The sequence below is a fragment of the Phascolarctos cinereus genome, unplaced genomic scaffold (genome assembly GCF_003287225.1).
Source record: "Phascolarctos cinereus isolate Bilbo 61053 unplaced genomic scaffold, phaCin_HiC Scaffold_726;HRSCAF=1367, whole genome shotgun sequence".
In the NCBI taxonomy this organism is placed as follows: domain Eukaryota; kingdom Metazoa; phylum Chordata; class Mammalia; order Diprotodontia; family Phascolarctidae; genus Phascolarctos; species Phascolarctos cinereus.
The window spans coordinates 185,793,974-185,815,310 of record NW_027556098.1 but is presented as its reverse complement, the minus strand read 5'-3'; the positions used below and the strand labels follow the sequence as shown (position 1 = coordinate 185,815,310).

Below are 21,337 nucleotides of genomic sequence, written 5' to 3'. Positions count from 1 at the left end.
CACATTTCCCTCTTCTCAGAGAGGTGAAGGATAATACATCTGTATATAATGTTGCATGTGCTGTCAGATGAGGTAACTTTGTCAGTCACTTTTGTCTAGCTGTTTTTTCTTTTTAATAAGGAGAAGAAAAGATTGTTGTATAAAAGATAAAATACATCAATAAAAAATTTTAATGAAACCATATTTAAAGGAGTTCTATTGGGGAGAAAAATAAGTGTCAGCTAATAACCTTTTGGAGGAGAATCAAACTAGAAAAAACATTGATCTTAAATATGGTTTTGTGCTTAATATAGTTATATAGGTGTCAAATTAATAATTTTTAATATATTAATAATTACTAAAAATAATTACTTAATTTAGTCATTGTTCAGTCATTCCTCAGTCATGTCTGACTCTTTATAGCCCCGTTGGGATTTTCTTGACAAAGATATTGGAGTGGTTTGCTATTTCCTTCTCCAGTTCATTTTACAGATGAGGAAACTGAGGCCAACAGGGTTAAGTGAGTTGTCCAGGATCACACAACTAGTAAGTGTCTGAGGTCAGATTTGAACTCAGGAAGATGAATCTTCCTGACTCCAGGACTAGCACTGCATCTAGTGGCCCACTTCGCTGCCCCTACTTAATTTACTAATAGGTGTCAAACACACAGCATGCTGCCCAGACTGGAGTGTAGCTGAACCAAACTAAAATGTAATTAGGATCCATTTCTATTTGAGTTTGAGGCCATTGGTCTGGTTTACAAAGTCAGACAAGCAAAAAAACCACTGGCATCATTATAGTAGATGCTGTCCACTTTCCCCAGCAGAGTTAGCAAGCACTTATTAGGTATCTGGTCTCTTACAAGCTCTGCCCCAGGTATTGGGGATAAAAATGCAAGAGGAAGATAGTCCCTGCATTTCAGGAGTTTACATTTTGCTGGAAGGTAACAACAGGTTCACAAATAAGTAAATACAGGATATATACAAAATGATTTCTAAGAGGGTTCACCAGTAAGATTGCAGAGGTTGGAAGGAGCTGGCAGTAAGAAAAGGCAAATAAGAGAAAGGCACTGGAGATAGCCTGGCAAGGATGTGGAGGTAAGGATATTCACTGTCATTTATGAGGAGGTAGTCTGGAGCTAGATTGTGGCTTTAAATGCCAACAGAGAACCACTGAAGCACTAGTGGTGGGAGTGGAAGCCAGATTGCAAAGGGTTGAAAAGTGAGTGGGAGGTGAGAAAGTGGAGGCAGGATTGTAGGGAGCTTTTTCTAGGTTTTTGGCTACAAAAAGGAGTCAAGCTACAGTTTTATAGCTTGAGGTAAGATAGGACTCATTGGAAAGACCCTGATGTTGGGAAAGATTGAAGGCAAAAGGAAAAAGGTATGACAGAGGATGAGATGGATAGATCGTGTCGTGGAAGCAACTAACATGAGCTTGGACAAACTTCTGGAGACAGTGGAGGATAGAAGGGCCTGGCATGCTATAGTCCAGGGGGTCCTAAAGAGTCAAACACAACTAAACAACTGAACAACAAGGTCACAGGAAGTTTGTTTTGAGAATGGAGGAGGGCTGGGCATGTTTGTAGGCAACAGTAAAGGAGCCTTTGGACAAAGAAAGACTGAAAAGAAGACAGAATGAGGGATTGATCAAAGTGCAAGTTCCCTGGAAATAAGAGTGGGTTTACAACTAGCTTTGGCAAAGAGAGGGCCCCTGCTGAAAATGGATCATCTCTTCACTCCTGAATAATCTAGTAGATCCTTGGAAAATAGTGCTTATCATAAGTCAATCGATGACATGTTATAAGTATCTACTTTTTGCACAGTGGTATACCTAGAAACCATAAAGAGTTAAAAAGTAATGGAAAACTCAGTTTTTTGCATTCAATTCTCTGCCCCATAGTTTCTGATCTGAATTATTCCACGTACTCATTGTCTTTTCCCTTAAACTCTCCTCACTCCTCACTACCCTGTTACTGTAGAGGGCTAGATCATCCTTCCAGTCCCTGAAGCTCTCACCCCAGGTGTCATCCTCAACTACCAACTATCTCTCATTCTCCCGTATCCAATCTGTTGCCAAGGCTTATTGATTTCACTTTTGCAACCTTTCTCAAATCCTTCTCCTTTCCTTCTGACACTGCCACCACTCTAGTGTAGGCCCTCATTACTTCATGACAACTATTGCAATAGCCTGCTGGTGGGGTCTGCCTGCCTCTAGTCTGTAGCCACTCCAATATAGCCTCCATTCAGCCACCAAAATGATCTTTGGAAAGCACAGGTTCAACCATTTCCGCCACCATACTCAATAAACTCCAGTGGCTCCCTAATGCCTCCAAGATTGAATACAAAATGCTCTGTTTGTCATTCAAAGCCCTGCATGACTTAGCCCCTTCCTACCTTAGCAGTCTTCTTACACCTTATTCCTTAACACAAGTACTCTTTGATCCAGTGACACTGGCCTCCTTGCAGAGAGCAAGACCTTCCATCCCTCAGCTCTGGGCATTTTCTCTGACTGTCCTAGAATGCTGTCCTTTCTCATCTCCACCTACTGGCTTCCCCAGCTTCCTTCAAGTCCGAATTAAAATCACATCTTCTAAAGGAAGCCTTTCCCAACCCCTCTTAAGTTTAATTCCTTCCCTCTTTTGTACTCATCCTGTGTATAGCTTATTATACATATTTGTTTGCTTGATGTCTCCCACATTATCTTATCATCTCCTTGAGAATAGGAACTGTCTTTTGCAAAACTCTTTTTGTATTCCTAGCACTTAGCACAGTGCCTGGCACATAGGTGTTTAGTAAGCATTTGTTGTCTGGATGACTATTGATTGACACACTGACTATGGGAATTTAGGAATATTATTTAATCTGTTACTAGTTGAAATTGAGGCTAATAACTGCCCCCCACAGACTTAGCATTTGGAAGTTAGGTAATAGTTTTCATCAGCTCAAAAGCCTTAATATACATTACTTTATTGATTCCCAACAAATTTGTTTTACATCAAGATTATCTTTGCAATAGTCATTTTTGTTCTCTTTTAAATTTTTAGGCTTCTAAATCAGCAGAAGGTACAGAAGTTAGAAGCAGAATTGGATGAATGGCAATCCAGGCTCCTTATTGTAGAAGCCCAGCACAATAGTGAGGTAGAGGCCAAGTTTTCATAGGTGATAAAATGAAATTTTTTATTTTATGGGAAATGTCTGAACCACAGTTTTTTGAAGAACTGGAAAACTGAATGAAAAAGAATCTTGTAAATTCCCTTTTTTGCTAAAAGATGACTTTTGTCAGTGGCAAGTTTACAAATGGAAAACAGGCTCCATGAAGTAAGTGGTATAATGTCACTGTAAGACCTGGAGCAAAATTAACTTTACTCTCTTTTGTACATGACGACTTTAAAGTTCTACATATGTCAGTTATTATAATTATTCTTATCCTGTCTTCTACTGTTAATATTTTTTGCATTTAATATATTTTTAAAATTCAGAAGTTAAAGGATTGAGAAAAGAACTTGTAACTTCAGTCAAGAGAATCTAAAATGTATCCACTAGCTATATATTCAAAGCTTTTTACAGGCAAATTCTTTCAATTACCTCTAATAGGATCAATCTATTTACTCAAAAGGATAGCGAATTCTTAGAAATCAAATATATACCCATTATACATTTCTACATGTTGTCACCATACCAACAAAGACATCTGGGATCTTTGCTTTGTTTTCTAACCAATCATTTCTGCTTGATAAAGTGATATGAGTATACAAGGTACATAGATATTCCTCATACATACTTCAAGGAAATTAGAGCTTACTGTTGCCCTCTTCTTTCAGGTGGAACCACTGCATAATGCACTAGATGTGTCCAGAGAAGACAATAGGAAGCTTGCTTTGAGCTTGGAACAAGCTCTACAAACTAATGGCCAACTCCAACAGATGCTGGACCGTATTCAAGAGAAATTGGACAGCAAAGAAATTGAGCAGCAAACTTTGGAAAATTACAAGTAAGGGCAATGCAGTTGTCATAAAGTTAAGGAAGGGCTTACAAAAAGTAAATTTGCTTCTTTTGTCTTGATAACTGATTTTCATTTCCATTCCAAGCCACGAATAACAAAGTAACCACCAGCTTATTAATGATTTAAATGCAGTCATTTGAATACTGGTGGAGTAGCTGCCAGATGGCAGTGAAATGACTCAGCTGAGCATGGAGTTTACTAAGTAATCCTTTTGTTCTCGGTTCCTTCAGGTCGCTAATAAGATTTAGGCCATGAGAAAGACCAAGCATCTCATGTGTCCACAGCCTAAATTACATTAGGATGAGTCTAAAAGAAATCAGTCTATCTAAAGGAAATCAGACATAAAATAAAATACTTTCAATCCTCTTTCAATTCTGCTAGAATTTTTTAGAGAATTTCTACCTAGGAAAAATGCTAACTGTATACAAACATTCCCCCCAACCCCCTTAATGATGTGTGTCACAGAGGAAAGGGTAGTAGGAAGAAAGGATAATTTTTAAAAATATACTTAGAGTTCTATTCACATTTTATATTATGATGAAAAGTTATATAGTCTTTTTTTAACCTATTGAAAAAACTGTAGAAGACAACTATTGTTAGAAATGGTTGTACAGTATAGTGGCTTGGAGAGAAAACAGCAACCATTCATTTGACAGGCAGGACACAGATCAGTAATAACAACTAATTTTTATATATCACTTTACAATTTGCAAAGCACTTTACATGCATCACTTTACACTCTCAGTGACCTCACCAACTTACATGAGTTCAATTATTATCTCTAAGCAAATGGCTCTCAGATCTATATATCCATCCCTAGTTTTTCTCCTCATTTCCAGTCTCTCATCACCAACTGTTTGGCTGTTGGACGTTTCAAACAGAATGTCTCATAGACATCTCAAACTCAAAATGTCCAAAGCTGAATTCATTATCTTTTCCCCAAAACTCTTTTACCCTTCCAGATTTTCCTGTTTCCTTCCAGTCACCCAGGTTCACAGCCTTAGAGTCTTCCTTAATTCCTTACTGTCCTTCATCCCATATAGTTGCCAAGTCTTGTCAGTTTTTATCTCCAGAACATCTCTTGCATCTGTCTCCCCTCTACTTACATGTCTACCACTGTATTTCAAATTTTTATTACCTCTATCCAGGGCCATCTGAATAGCCTCCTAATTGGATTTCTGCCTCGGGTCTCTTCCCACTCCAATCCATCCTCCACATAAGTATCCAAAGTGATATTCCTAAAATATTGATCTGGTCATGCCATTTCTCCTTATTCCTTCTATGGTCAAAAACACCCTTCTCTGTTTAACATTTAATAACCTTGAAAATCTGGCTCCAATTTGCTTCTCAAGTCTTACTTTATGTTATTAATCCCCTTCATGCATTCTCTTGATGGACCTCACACACAATATTTCATTGTGTCTCCGTGTTTTTGCAGTGGCTGTCCCCCATACCCAGAATATACAGATGATCCTCATTATTCACCAATGCTGTGTTTGTGAAATTTATCTGCTTGCTGAAATTCATTTGTAATCTCAAAATCAAAACTCATAGCACTTAAACTTCATTCCTGGATGTACACAGAGTGGCAAAAAATTTGAGTCACCAACACACACATTCTCAGCTGATGCTAAATAAGGCAGTGTTCTCTTACTGTAAACAAGTGTCCTTTTTGCAGTCTGTTTAGTGCCAGTTTTTAAATTTTTGTACTTCATATTGGTGATTTCACTGTTTGTAATGTCCCCAAGAGTAGTGCTATTTAGTGCCGAAGTGCTATTTAGTGTTCCTAAGGATAAGAAGGCTGTGACAGGCCTTAACAAAGAAAATGCACGTGTTAGATAAGCTTCACTCAGCATGAGTTACAGTGCTGTTGGCTGTGAGCTCAATGTTAATGAATTTACAATACAGTATATGCAAAAAAGAAAAGAGAAAATTCATAGCCACTCAAGAAAGTGCTAAAGTTAATGCTGGGAGCAGAGGCTCACAGGAACCTAACCCTGTATTTCCCCTGTGAGCAATGGTTTAGCATTCACTCATTCTGTGTTCACAGAAACTTGATAGAATATACCACCAGTGATGAGAATCAGCTGTACTCCTCATTTCTACTTCATAGAACTGAGGAAATTGAGGGGATTAGGACAGCAAGTGGTTAATTGTGGAAGTGAATGAATCTTACTGACTTCATCCTTTGACTCAGTTCTGGAGCTAGCTTGTTTCTTTTCAATTAAGGGTCTAGTCCAATTTCTGTCTTGTTAGAAAACTTTATTCAATTGTAGGAATTGAGAGAAAACTTTAATGCATTAGTTAATCCTAACCCTGCATGATTGGGAAAGTGGACCATATCTCCCTGCTGCTTAGAGATACTTAATTAAAGGATCTAGGTTATGCTAACCAAAAACTCAATCAGATCCAAAGTTTCATGCAAGGAGTTTGTAAACATACATACGCACACGTATACACATATACACACATACATACATTTCAAGCAACCCATATGTCTTATCTGAAAACTGGGAAGGGGTATTCAGAATGCATGCCATCTTGGAGTGGGGGGAGGGGCGAGATGGGGTGAAAATTTGAAACTCAAAATCTTGTGGAAGTAAATCTTGAAAACTAAAAATAAATAAATTTAAAAATAAAAGTGGCACCATATTAATCAACCACTTACTGTTTCTATGTTCCTTTATTTTTTTTTTGGTGACGCAATTGGGGTTCAGTGACTTTCCCAGAGTCTCATAGCTAATAAGTGTTATGTGTCTGAGGCCACATTTGAACTCAGGTCCTCCTGACTCCAGGGCCGATGCTCTATCCACTGTGCTATCTAGCTGCCCCTCCTTTGATTATTTACAGACACTTGGGGAGAGTGGTACGCTTCTTTTTTTGAATTCAGGAAATTGTGCCTGTTCACTCTCCCTTTCCCAACTTGGAAAGTCCAACTTAATGTTGTATTGTTTCCTTTTATTTAATTGGCCTTATTTGGTTGTTTTTAATGTAGAAAAGTCTGATTCCCCCTGTATTCAGGGTCCAGCCCTAAGCTAAGAAAGGGGCCTGGTCCCAATTTGTTGGGCAATTGGCATACATTTCTTAATAAATCAATATACTCAGAAGAGCAAACCTTTGTTTCCTCAGTTACTTCATCTTTCACCCACCACAGAATTTAGAATTTCTTTCCAAGCTCAGTTCAAGTGCCACCTTCTACACAAACACTTCTATGATCTTTTCAATACTTTTCACCCTCTCACCCAAATTACCTTGTAATTATTTTGTATTTACTTCCATATTTGTAGAGGGTTTCGGCCTATCTAATCTAAAGAATAAACTCCTTAACATAAATAAGAATAAGTAATTCTTTTAACTTTCTGTAGTCTTGATTCCACTGTATCCACTATGCAATGTTCCTTTTATGCCAATAATAACAACAAAAATAATAATGATTGCATTGATAATAACTAACATGTATTTGGTACTTAGGAGTTTATAAGGAAAGATATAGGTTCAGAATCCCATTTCTGACTCTCGCTCTGCGGCCTGACAAGTCATTTACCTTCTCAGGCAATTCCTTAGTGCATCTCTCCTGAGTCTTGGTTGGCTTACCTGCACTGCTGATAGGAATTCCCATAGGTTCCTGTACTGAGGAAAACACTGATTCTTCATGTATTACCATTACTGTTTTCTCATTCTTCTTATCTTATGTGGAGTTCAAATAGAAATTGACCTGGGACAAGTTGCTATCCTACTATCTGTGTGTTATATTTAGTACTTGGCATACTATATATTTAATATTATACAGATGGAAAAGGTAATTAATTTTTATAAAAATATATAAATATTATATAAATATAAAAAAAGTTGTGGGACATTAGCTCATCTTCTCCAGATTCATTCAAAGCATCCCTAAGACAACTCCAGTAGTAGACAGTACTTAAGAATAATAACAATAATAATAATAATAACTAGAATGTATTATCACTTTACAAAGCATTTTACAAATATCGTCTCATTTTATCTTCACAAAAGCCCTGGGAAATAAGTGCTGTTATTACAGAATTTTACAGAAAAGGAAACTGAGGCAAGCAAAGGTTAAATGACTTGCCCAGGGTTACACAGCTAGTAAGTATATGAGGCCAGATTGAACTCAGATTTTCCTGACTCCAAGTCCAGCATCATATCCACTGTGCCACCTAGCTGTCTCTAATTAGGATAATAGATATATAATTCATCCTGCTCCCATATAGATTGGATTTCTTTTGCGAAGTCTCTATATTTTAAAATCTTTTCATTCAAATAGTCTAGAATTTGAGTATTCAGTATAGTGACTGTTATTAAAATGTTCATAGATTTTTATAGGTCATTATCATTGGCAAGATGGTTAGGGGCAGCAGTTTGTTTTTTCTGTGATGATTCTCTGGTACCACTACAATTTATTTGTTGGATTATCAAGGATATTTTATGGTTTGTATTTGTAGTATAAAATTTCTCTTCTGTTAGGTTATGGAGGGTATCAAGCTTCTGTTATACAGTTCTGGCCATTGATGCTAAATTTTTGCAACCTACAGTGATTTGTTACACAGTTATTATCATATGTGGCTGTTTATTCCTCTAGTAATAGATGGGAAAATTTCAGTTAGGTCTCTATTGGTAAGGTTATAGGGTTAGGATTGGGATGGGATTAGGGAAATTCAACCTAGAAAAGATGGGTGGGACAAGAGAAGAGGCAATATAGTAATGAGGTGGAGATCCATGAAAGATGGAGACCAGTTATAAAGTTTTGCTAAGAAATAGAAATATTAGAGTATTTTAGATTTGTGGTTATGCAAATAAATATAACTAGCTGAGCAATAATGAAAAATTGTGAAAAAGTAAAGTTTTCCTTTGAGGCTTATTTCATTTTTTATATTTGTATTTCTTTTTAATACACCTCACTTTCCAGGACAGCTCTTAGATACCTGGTATCTTTCTCATAAGCTTTCATCTTCCCCCTTATGAAACTTGTTCTGAGTACTCAAATTAAAAGTCAAGATATTAGGGCAGAGCTTCTTATGCTGGGGCCCTTGAACTTTTAAAAATATTTTGATAATTAATATATTTTATGCATTTAAATTATCATTTTGAGAGAGGGTCTATTGGCTTTACCAAATTACCAAAAAGGGGTCCAATTCTTGACATAAAAGGTCAAGAATTCCTGGTTTAAGGTGTTGCCCCTCCTGGGGGTGTTTACATTTTAACAGGGTTCAGAGTCATAGACCTTAAGAACATAAGGAGCAGTTACAGAGAAAAAGGCATCTAAAATCTGATCAGTAGGAGAACATTGAAATAGGAAGAGGTACCAAACAGATACTTGGATTCTACTGGAGAATCTTAACAAGACTACAACTTTAGTCAGTATATTTAACTTATTTGCATTGAGGCTTTTGGATGAAGACCTTAATTGCCCATCAAAGGAAGTCAAGCAAATTAGAAAAAGAAAGTGGAAATACTATTTTAAAATAAAGTCCCAGGAGTCTCTGGGAAGACCTACAGCAGTTTGCCACATTTTCTAGGAGAGCTGGTCATGAGACCTATTAGGAAAAAATTATAGAAGTCAGAGGATATCCTTTCCAGAAAGTATGGAGGACAATTGATATTTTTCATTGATCTGCAAAGAAAGTGAGATGTTCCCTCACGACAGCATTCTATCCCAATTTCCTTTGCACTGGTCATCACTCATGCTTGGAGTACGCTCTCTGTTCACATCTACATCACAGAATCCCTCACTTCCTTTGAGGTGGATTTCAAGCACCATCTTCTAATTAAATCCTTTCCAGATTCCTTCAATTTCTGGTGTCCTCACTCCTTAACTGTTTGCTACCTTGTATTTATTTAGGGTTTCTTCTGTATATATATAAGAGATATGTGTGTAATCTCACCCATAGAATGTGTGCTCCTTGAGAGTAGAGATTATTTCACTTTTTGTATTTGTATCAACAACACTTAACACAGTGCCTAGCATATAGTAGATGCTTAATAAATGCTTCTTGACTGATAGATGTTTCTTTTAGTTTCAAGTAACATCTAGGTGCTAATTCACTTGCAAATCATGACAGCACCTTCCTGATGTCATGGTTTTCTTTGAGAACAGAGGACAAACAGCAATCTGTGGGTAGTAGTAGCTGCCCCACTGTGGACCAAACTGGCCAGTTCCAGTTGAGTAACACATCTCCTTCTTTCCTTCCTTCCTTCTTCATTTCTTCCTTTCTTCCTCTTTTCTTCCTTCTTTCCTTCCCTCCCTCTGTCCACAAAGGGAATCATACCCTTACTTGCATTGCTCTGCCCAAAGGAATATAAATTTTGATGGCTGAAATTTTGCAAGATATTTTGGGGTTTATGGGTAAATTTCTTTTTTAAGGACCATGCCTTAAACCCAGATCACTCTGGCTCTCAATGATTGGCCAACAGTAGGTCCCAGCCCAAGCCTCCTTGGTCATTGTTTGGGCTTTGATGGCTCAGAGTGAGTGTAAATAGCAATTGTTTCTGTTTTAGCCAGAAACCCTGAGAGTCCCCTCCCAGACTGACTTTTTTTAACTAGGTAAAAGAGATCATTCTTTTTTTTTTAATTGTTAAATTAATTTATTTTTAGTTTTCAACATTCACTTCCATAAGCTTTTGAGTTTAAAATTTTTTCTGTCTCCCTCCTCTCCCCCCACCCCAAGATGGCATGCAATCTGATATAGACTCTACATATACATCAAAAGAGATCATTCTTTGCCTCATTTCTAACCTAGCTTTAATCACTGGATGGGCATTGCTTCAGACGAACTGAGACCTGGGAAAGCCCTTTGCTTAAAAAGGCCAAGGACTCCCACTGCATCCCAGGCCATCTCCAGTTGTCCTTATCTATATCTTGCCACTGGACCTAGATGGCTCCAGAGGAGAAAGTTAGGCTGGTGACTTTGCACAGCACTGCCTCACTTAAATCTAATTCATTTGCAAATCTTGATATCACCTTCCTGATGCCATGGTCCTCTTCAACAATGAAGGACTAACAGCAAGCAATCTGTGTGCACAAAGGAAAGAATACTTTACCCCTTAGGAAAAGATGAAAGGGCTAGTGGAATACCTCTCCATTTTCCAAGTTGTCGGGGAGAAGAAAGTATTGATAATAATGATGGTGTTGATGATATTAGTAATATTTCACTGGTGCAATAGTCTATATGGAACATTACATATAAAAGAATAAGAGTAATTTGTCCAGATCTTTTTCTATCTAAAATCCATTGATAAATAGGAGAACAGAATAATAATAGAGTACACACACACGCACACACACACACACACACACACACACACACACACATACATGAAGGCTATGGGTAAATATGTTGAGACTTACTGATAACATAAAATCCAAACCGAATGGGAAGAACACATTTAAAGCAATTGACACCTATGCAATACTGATCTTAATGTATACTTTTGGACTTGTGAAATAGACCATAACAGATTTGGAAAGTGTACTAACAAAAACCCGTATAGTAATAATAGTAATTATGAAACAGAAAGCCTGTCACCTAACATGACAATAGAAAGATTAATACTTTCTCAACAAAATAGGAGAATGAAGACTGATATACTTTCTTAGATCACATGATAAACAGGTCTAAAACCTAAAGAAATATTTTGGGGCAAACAGACATCATTGAGCAAAAGTAAAGGCTAATAACACTCCACTGGATTTGTCTTACGTAAGTGAAAGTGGTTTACCTCTGAATTAAGCCTATGAAACAATTATGATCTAAGAATAGAATCAAAAGGCCCTCCATCCATGGGCAATGGCCACATGAACTCAGCCAACAATATGTCAACAAAGAGTCATCTAACAAATGCCTGAGTCATACAGACAGATTTGTTTGTGGAAATTGAAGGGTTTATGATGGCAATTTGGCCCTAAATATAACCACCAGAAATTACAGAAGAGTCACTTTTAAGGGCTCTGGACTTGGTGATTAATATAGAGTATGTAAAGAAATTATAGAACTTTTGCAACATATTACTGCAGCAGCAAAAACTTAGCTCCTACCAAATGCCTCACAAAATATGAACCAGTAACTAGATTTCTAAAAACTCACTATATTTCACAGACTGACAGACTACAAATCCCTATACTAAAATTATAAACCTTAAAATATCCTTAAGAATACATGAATTATACTGGAAACAAACATCACACAGCTGTTACTTAGAATTGTCTAATCCATAAAAAGTTAAAAGCAGTGGTTTTTTTTATTGATATTGCTATGCCAAATACTCAATATCCAAGATAAATGGAATGAAAAGCTATCAAAATATAGAGACCTTGCAGAAGAAATCAAAATCATATGGGAATAGAATGAGGTACATATCATTTTTGTTGTCCTGCTATTGTAGTTATATTTAGGTACTTTCATCCTATAGAGGATGAGCTGATATTCTAATATTTTTACTCAACTATAAAAAGGAATTATTTTATTCAGCTATATAATATTCCTTAAAACATTAAATATGTGATTTCATTTCATTTCCTTCCTTATCTCTTTTAATTAGAACTATTTGTGTTTTTGCTTTGTCTGAGATCAGGATTGCTATCCCTGCTTTTTTTTTTTTTTTAATGTCAGCTAAAGCATAATAGAATCTGCTCCAGCCCCTTACCTTTACTCTGCGTGTGTCTCTCTGCTTCAACTGTGTTTCTTGTAAACATACTGTAGGGTTCTGGTTTTTGATCCACTCTGCTATCTGCTTCCATTTTATGGGAGAGTTGATTCCATTCACATTCACACTTACGATTGCTAACTGTGTATTTCCCTCCATCCTATTTTTCCTCCTGTTTATTCTCTCCTTTCACCTTTTCTGTCCTCACCAGTGTTTTGCTTCTGTATAGCATCTCCCCTAATCTGTCCTAACTTCTGTCAGTCTACTCCACCCCCAGCCTTTTAATCTCCTCCCCTCCTACTTCCCTGTTGGGTAAGATAGATTTCTATAATCAACTGATTGGGGATATTATTCCCTCTCTGAGCCAATTCTCATGAGAGTAAGGTTCAAGTAATGCCCACTGCCCACCTTCCCATCTTCCCCTCCACTGTAATAGGTCTTTTACACTTCTTCATATGAAATAATTTACCCTGTTCTACCTCTCCCTTCCTTCTGCACCCAGTGTACTCCTCTTTCTCATCCTTTAATTAATTTTTGTCATTCCATCAAATTCACCTTATACCCATACTCTCTGTCTATGTATATACCTTCTAGCTGCACTATTAGTGATACAGTTCTTAAAAAATTACTAGTATCATCTTCCCATGTAGGGACGTAAACAGTTTAGCTCTCTTGAATCCCTTATGTTTTTCCTTTTTACCTTTTTATGCTTTTCTTGAGTCTTGATACTGAAGATCAGTTATTTTGTTCAGTTCTGGTCTTCTCCATTTGAAAGCTTGAAATCCTTCCATTTCATTGAATGACCATTTTTTTTCCTTGAAGCATTAGCTCAGTTTTGCTGAGTAGGTGATTCTTCGTTGTAGTCCTAGCTCCTTTGCCTTCCAGAATAAAGTGTTTTATGACTTCTGATCCTTTGAAGTTGCAGCTGCTAAGTCTTGTGTAATCCTGATTGTGGCTCTCTGATATTTGAATTGTTTGTTTCTGGCCACTTGCAGTAATTTTTCCTTGACCTGATGGTTCTATAATTTGGCTATAATGTTTCTTGGAGTTTTTATTTGGTGATTTCTTTCCTGAGGTAATCAATGGATTCTTTCAATGCCTATTTTACCTTCTGGTTTCAGGATATTAGGGCAATTTTCCTTGATAATCTCTTGAAAGATGCTATCAAGGTCCTTCTTTTGATTATGGCTTTCAGGTAGTCCAATGGTATTCTAACACTGTCTCTCTTGGATCTATTTTCCAGGTCAGTTGTATTTCCAATGAGGTATTTTACTTTTTCTTCTATTTTTTCGTTCCTTTAATTTTGTTTGATTAATTCCTTATGTCTCATAGAGAAATTAGCTTCCGCTTGCCCAATTCTAATTTTTAAAGAATTGTTTCCCTCAGTTAGCTTTTGTATTTCCTTTTCCATTTGGCCAGTTCTACTTTTCAAGCAATTATTTTCTTTTTTCCAAGCTATTGACTCTTTTTTCATAATTCTTTTGCATCACTCTCATTTTTTTCCCAATTGTTCTTCTCTTTTGTTTGATTTTTAAGTTCTTCCACAAGTTCTTTCTGGCCTTGAGACCAGCTCTTATTTTTCTTTGGGGATTTGTCCATAGGTGCTTTGACATTATCGTCCTCTTCTGGGTTTGTGTTTTGATCTTTCCTGTCACCATAATAATTTTCTATGGTCAGATTCTTTTTTGTTGTTTTTTGCTCATCTTTTTGGGTCTTTTCCCTTACTTTTAAATTTGGGTGGAAGAGGCACTGTCCCAAGCTTCTTGTGCCAGGGGCTGCAGGGCCTGGATGTTGACCTAGTGCTGCACTGATGTTGCCCTGACGCCCATGGGCAACCCTCATGTCTGGTGCTGCACTGAAGGGGTGGGGAAGGAGGAGGACTGGTGCTGCTGGAGTCTGTCTGGTGCTGAGTTGGGGTCCCAGTGCTGGGGTCTGATGTGTGCTGAGGCCCATGGAGTATACTTGCATTGGCATCTGCCTGTTTGCAACGCTGAAGCACGTGGCACTGGCAGCTACCATTTCACCTCACCTTACTGAGTTATGTGGAGAGTTCCCGACACTGGTGTCTACCCATTTGCTTAGGCACCTGCATTGGCATCTACGTATTTCTCAGAGGCTATACTGAAGCACTTGGTGGTCTAACTGCTGGCAGTTGCCTGTTTGCCAGGGCTACACTGAAGTACATGGCAGTTCCCAGAGCTAATGTGCCCATTTCCCTGGCTATGCTGAGGCACGTGGGAAGTGCTAGTGTTTGCATTTGCCTGCTCCACCACATGGGGCTCAGAACCTCCTACTGGTTTGCAGAGGCAGGACTTCTGCTGGCTCGCTGTGATGCTTTCTGCTCTGGACTGCATCCTCCTTTTACCTGAGTGAGACAGACCTTTCCTGCTGACCTTACAAGTTTCTTGGGCTAAAAGGTTGTTTCACCCCATCTTTTTGATGTTTCTGCTGTTCCAAGATTCACTTTGGGATGCTGTTTTATGCTTGTTTGGAAGTGAATATGGGAGAGTTACAGCAATTTCATGCTTATACCATCTTGGCTTGTGGAAGTCAAAACACTAGATATAAGAGAATAATAGCAAGGTAGTAACTTGTCCCAGGGCCATTTCTTTATAAACTTAATAGAATAGGATGAGATTAATGATGATGAGGATAATAATGATGATAAAGATGATGACAACCAACATATACATAATATTTTTAGGCTTACAAGGTACTATACATAAATATGCTCTTTTCATCTTCACAGCAGCCTCCTTGATTAGGAACCACAAGGCTGCTAGACATTAAGTGGTTCTCCAGGAAAATTCCCAGTCTAGTGACCAGCTAAAAAGAAGAGGCTGGTTTTGAACCTATCACACTTCCTTGAGTTTTCTTTGAAAAAAAAAAATAGGAGGGGCAGCGAAGTAGTGCAGTGGATAGAGCACTGGCCCTGGAGTCAGGAGGACCTGAGTTCAAATCTAGCCTCAGACACTTACCAGCTGTATGACCCTAGGCAAGTCACTTAAACCCACTGCCTAGTTAAAAAAAAATAGGAGGAATATTTCAATTCAAGAAACATTTATGAAACCTATTGTTGGCAACGCAGTAGGCCAAGTGTTAGAACAAAATATGAAACAAAAGGATTTTTAAGGTGTTGAGGGGAATCCTGATGTGTCTTGAGGTGGAAGGTTAGAAAAATATGGCCAAGAAGGTAAGCAGTAGAAAAAGAACTCTGTCACTTAGAGCGAAATAGCAGATATCAGACTCTTCCTGTTATGGAGGAAGTTGTATTTTCTCAGAAGGAAATATCTTCTTGCCCTGAAAGAAATGCAGGAATTTCATTATTAGGAAAAAAGAGCATCCAATACAGCATCCTGAGGAAGGAGGAAAAATAATAGCACTTACATAGTGTCTTAAGGTTCATAAAGTTTACATACATTATCTCATTTGATCCTCACAACAACTCTGTAAAGTATAATTATCCTTATTTTATAGATAAGCAAAATTAGGCCACTGAGGAAACTGAAAGATTAAGAATGATAAGTAAATGTCTAAAGCAGAATTCAAGCTCAGGTCTTCATGACTCCAAGCCCAGTCTTGTATCCAGTATGCCACCTAGCTAAATAATGATAGTGACTCCATGCTGAGGCATCTTTTTCATCATAGAACCATAGATTCAGAGATGGAAGGAACCTTAGATACCATCTGGTCCTGGTGTTTTTAACCTTTTTATGTCAGGTATCCCTTTGACTGTTAGCTGAAGTCTGTGGACTTCACAGAATCCTTTTCAAGGCATGAAATAAAATATAGGGTATCATAAAGGAGACAGATTAGGTTAAAATACAGTCATTAAAATATTTTAAAGAACAAGTTCATGGACCCCAACTTAAGAACCCTCAATATAAGCTAACTCCTTCATTATATAGTTGAGAAAATTGAGGCCTAGAGAGGTTAAGTGATCTGCCCAAAATACAAAGTTGCAGAACTAAAATTCAAACCGAGACCCTAGGACACCAAATCCATCACTCTTTCCTATGGCATTTATCTAGGAGATGAGGAAGAACATCCTACCCTATCAAACTGTTGACCACTGTCAATTTCTTATGATTCATGTGGGAATATATTTTACTATTAGAATAAATCTAGAGATCATTACTGTATATTAATCATTCCTTGATAAGAAATTGAAGACCTTAGGGTCATAGGTAGTTTTATCACTCTAGTTGCATGAAGTATGGCAAATGTAAGAAATGAACAGCTGATTGAGAAAAAGGTATATAAGAATGAGATTTGGATTTACAGACCACAGTTTAAAATATAGAAATAATAGGCCTTTTAAGAAGATATCATTTAATTTTAATGTTCTTTATTTAAAATTTCAGCTTCCAAATTCACTCCTACCCTTCCCCCACCCACTGAGAAGGCAAACAACATAATATCAGTTTCACATGTGAAATAATGCCAAACATATTTCCATATTAACCATGTCATAAAAAAGCAAGAAAAGTGTAGAAAGTGAGAAAGTTTATACTTCAGTTTGCACTCAGAATTCCATCAGTTGTGTCTTGGGTGGTGTATAGCATTTTTTATCATGAGAACTTCAAAACTGTCTTGAATCATTGTATTGATAAGCGTAGCTAAGTCTTATACAGTTGATCATCATTACAATATTGCTGTTACTATGTACAGTGATCCCTTCAATTTCCAATCCTTTGCCACCACAAAAAGAGCTGCTGTAAATATTTTTGTATTTATAGGTTCTTTTCCTTTTTCTTTGATATCTTTGGGATATAGACATCGTAGTGGTATTGCTGGATCAAAGATTATGCACATTTTCATAGACCGTTGAGCATAGTTCCAAATTATTCTTCAAAATTGTTACACCAGATTGCAATCCTTTAAACTGTGCAAATAATGATAAAGTTCTTCAGAGCTACATGTATTATTTTCCCATATAGGAAGGTAAACAGTTTAACCTTATTGAGTCACTTTTGGTTTGTCTTTCAAGTTTACCTTTTCATGTTTTTCTTGAGTCTTGTGCTTGAATTCCATATTTTCTATTCAGTTATGATCTTTTCATCAGGAATACTTGAAAGTCCTCAATTTCATTAAGTGTCATTTTTTTCCATTGAAGGATAATATTCAGTTTTCCTGGATAGGTTGGTTATTCTTGGTTGTGATCCTAGCTCCTTTGCCTTCTCGAATATCATGTTCCAAGCCCTCTGCTCCTTTAACATGGAAGCTACTAAATTTTGTGTGTTGCTAACTGTGCCTCCATGATATTTGAATTTTGTTTCTGGCTGTTTGCAATATTTTCTCCTTGACCTGGGAGCTCTGAAATTTGGCTATAATGTTCCTATGAGTTTTCACTTTGGGATGGCTTTCAGGAGGTGATCAGTGGATCCTTTCAATTTCTATTTTACCTTTTGGTTCTAGGATAATGGGAAAATTTTCATTGATAATTTCTTGAAATACGATGTCTAGGCTCTTTCTTTGATCATGGCTTTCATGTAGTCCAATAATTCTTAAATGATCTCTCCTTGATTTATTTTTCAGGTCAATTGTTTTTCTAATGAGATATTTCATGTTTTCTTCTATTTCTTCATTCTTTTGACTTTGTTTTATTGTTTCTTGATGTCTCATGGAGTCATTAGCTTCCACTTGCCCAATTCTAATTTTTATGGAATTATTTTCTTCAGTGACAGTTTGTATGTCTTCTTCCATTTTCCCAATTCTTCTTTCTCAAGAGTTCTGTTCTTCAGTAAATTTTTGTGTCTCTTACCATTAGGCCAGTTTTGTTTTTTAAAGTATTCTTTTCTTTAAGGCTTTACTTGTAGCTATTTTTACATTTTGTCTTCTTAGTTTGTGTTTGGTGTAAATTTGAGTTTAGTCTTTCCTGCTATTGTAGTAGAGGGCAATATTACCAGAGAAGATAACTAGATAGAACAGGATTAGTACAGAAACAAAGAGCAGTTTTCCCTCTAGGAGTCAGTCCTGGGAGCTTGAGATGCTCTGGTTCTCTTTGCATGTTGTTTTTCTCATATGTGATTGTTGACCACATTTCTTCTCTCTTCTGCTGATCACATATGAATTTTAGGGAAAACATATCCCTGTGAAAAGAGAGGAGTTTTCCTTATTTATATTTCTATATGTTTTAATGAAATATTTTTGCTTTTAACAAAAGAAGCATAATAGATAAAAAGGAGGGTCCAACATTGTATGCTAATTAGATATTCATTTGAAGAAATAACAAATTTGAAGACATCAAGAACGATAGGAAGCATTTGGGTGAAGATCACTGAATGGAGAAACAGAAGCAATATTTTTGGAGTACGCTATGGTACACCTGGTGAAAAGGAAGACATTAACAAGTTTGAGAAACTTCAGAAGCTGGACATCAGGACACAATAAAGCAGTGATAGGGTATTTTAAGAGACATCGAGGCTTGCTACCCAGAATTCTGCTTCAGTTCTTTCTGCTAGGAACAGTAGACAATAAATCTTCAAATCTGGAGGGTGTGACAAGAGAAACTGCTGTCCTGGACCTGATCCTTACCAACAAAAAGAAACTGGTTCCTAGGGTAAAAATGACCACTCCGTCTTAGAATTCACAGTAGAAAAGGAAAGAAAAACCAGTTATAGCCCCCTGTGCAGCCTGAATTTGGGGAAAATGGATTTCAAATAAGGTATAAAAGGATAGGTAGGATTTCAAGCCTCATATTCAACAGAGGAAGTCATCCTAGAAGGGATAGAAAACATATAAGAATTAAATTCATAAGAGAGAAGTGGAAATTATTTTGATGAAGAAGAAAAGAAGGAGCTGCCAAAAGAAACCAATGTAAGTGTACAATGTAAATGTACAAATACCAACTTAGATTTTAAAAAGACATCTATAGGAGATTAAACAAGAAAAAGATAAAAAGTCTATTTAAAAAACTACTTTAGAGAGGAGGCAGAGCTACAAGTGCAGAGGAAAGGCAAGAACTCACCTGAACTCTCCTAAATTCCCCTCTAAACAGCTTTAATATAACACCTCAAATTGAATTCTGGAGTGGCAGAACCAACAAAAGGTCAAGGTGAAACAATATTCTAGCCCAAAACAACTTAGGAGGTAAGCAGGAAAGGTCTATGTCACCAGGATGGTGGTCAGCCCTAGAGTGCAGTGCAGCACAGCACAGGCCAAGCTCCAGAAAGGCAGCAGCAAGCCTTGGAAACAGCTGTTTCAGTGGCAGCAGCAGGTTCTGGAGTTCCTTTCTATCAGCAAACCCACCCTCCCCCATCTCTTTCTCCTATTTTTCTGTAAGGTAAGATAGATTTCTGTACCCAACTGAGTTTATATGTTATTCCTTTTTTGAGTCAATTTTGTACAGTCAAACTGTATTACAAAATGATAGTCACCAAAACAGTCTGCTACTGTCTAAGAAATAGAGTGATGGAGCAGTGGAATAGATTAGATATATAATACATAGTATGGTAAAAGACCATAGTAATCTAGTGTTTGATAAATGCAAAGATCCAACCTTTTGAGATAAGAACTCACTGTTTGACAAAAATTGCTGAGAAAACTGGAAAGCAGTTTGACAGAAACTAGGTATAGACCAACCTCTCACACTGTATACTGAGACAAGGTCAAAATGGGCACATGATTTAGACATAAAGGGTGATATATCAATAACAAATCAAAGAAGCATGGAATATTTAACTTGTCATATCTATGGATAATGGAAGAATTTATGACTAAACAAGAGAGAGATAGAATTTGTTATTAGTTGTTTCTGACTCTTAATGACCCCATAGACCATATCACTCCAGGCCCTTCATTTTTTGAGTCCTGTCTCCTCATTATGTGACCAAAGTATTTAAGCTTCACCTTCAGTATTTGTCCTTCCAATGAGTAGTCTGAATTAATTTCTTTAGGTATTGACTGATTTGATCTCCTTGCTATCCAAAGGATTCTCAATAGTCTTCACTAGCACCATAATTTGAAAGCATCAATAGCATCAGTTCTGTAACACTCAGCTTTCCTTGTAGTTCAACTGTTACAGCCAAACATTGCTGCTGGAACAACCATACTTTTGACTCTATGGACCTTTGTCAACAAGGGGATTCTGCTTTTGCTATCCAAATTTTCCATAGCTTTCCTTCCAAAGAGCAAGCATCTTTTAATTTCATGGCTGCAGTCACCATCTGCAAAGATCTTTGAGACTAAGAATGTGAAATCTGACACTGCTTCCATTTTTTTCTCCTTCTGTTTGTCAGGAAGTGATGAGACCAGTTGCCATGATCTCACCTTTTTTAATGTCATACTTCAATCCAGCTTTTACACTCTCTTCTTTCACCCTTATTAAGAGGCTTCCTAATTCTTCTTCACTTTCTGCCATCAGAGTGATATCATATGCATATCTGAGATTGTTGCTTTTTTTCCCTAGCAACCTTGATTCTGGCTTTTAATTTGTCCAGTCTCACATTTCACGTGATATTTTCTGCATATAAGTTAAATAAGGTGACAACATACAGCTTTGTTGTACTTCTTTCCCAATCTTAAACCAATCAGTGTTCCATGCTCAGTTCTAACTGTTGCTTCCTGACCCACTTACAGGTTCGTTGGAAGACAAGTAAGATGATCTGGTACTCCCATCTCTTTGAGGACTTGCCACATTTGTTATGATTCATGCAGTCAAGGGCTTTAGTGTAGTAAATGAAGCAAAAGT

General features: G+C 37.1%; 1 protein-coding gene across 1 annotated transcript in view; it reads left to right on the top strand.

Moving 5' to 3' along the window:
• CCDC150 (coiled-coil domain containing 150) overlaps positions 1 to 21,337 on the top strand; it is a 120,808-nt gene that overhangs the window by 68,203 nt on the left and 31,268 nt on the right. The window contains exons 18-19 of the mRNA XM_020993626.2: positions 3,023 to 3,116; positions 3,800 to 3,969. Of these exons, the coding sequence (XP_020849285.1) occupies positions 3,023 to 3,116; positions 3,800 to 3,969 (264 nt within the window). The remainder of the gene's footprint in view (positions 1 to 3,022; positions 3,117 to 3,799; positions 3,970 to 21,337) is intronic.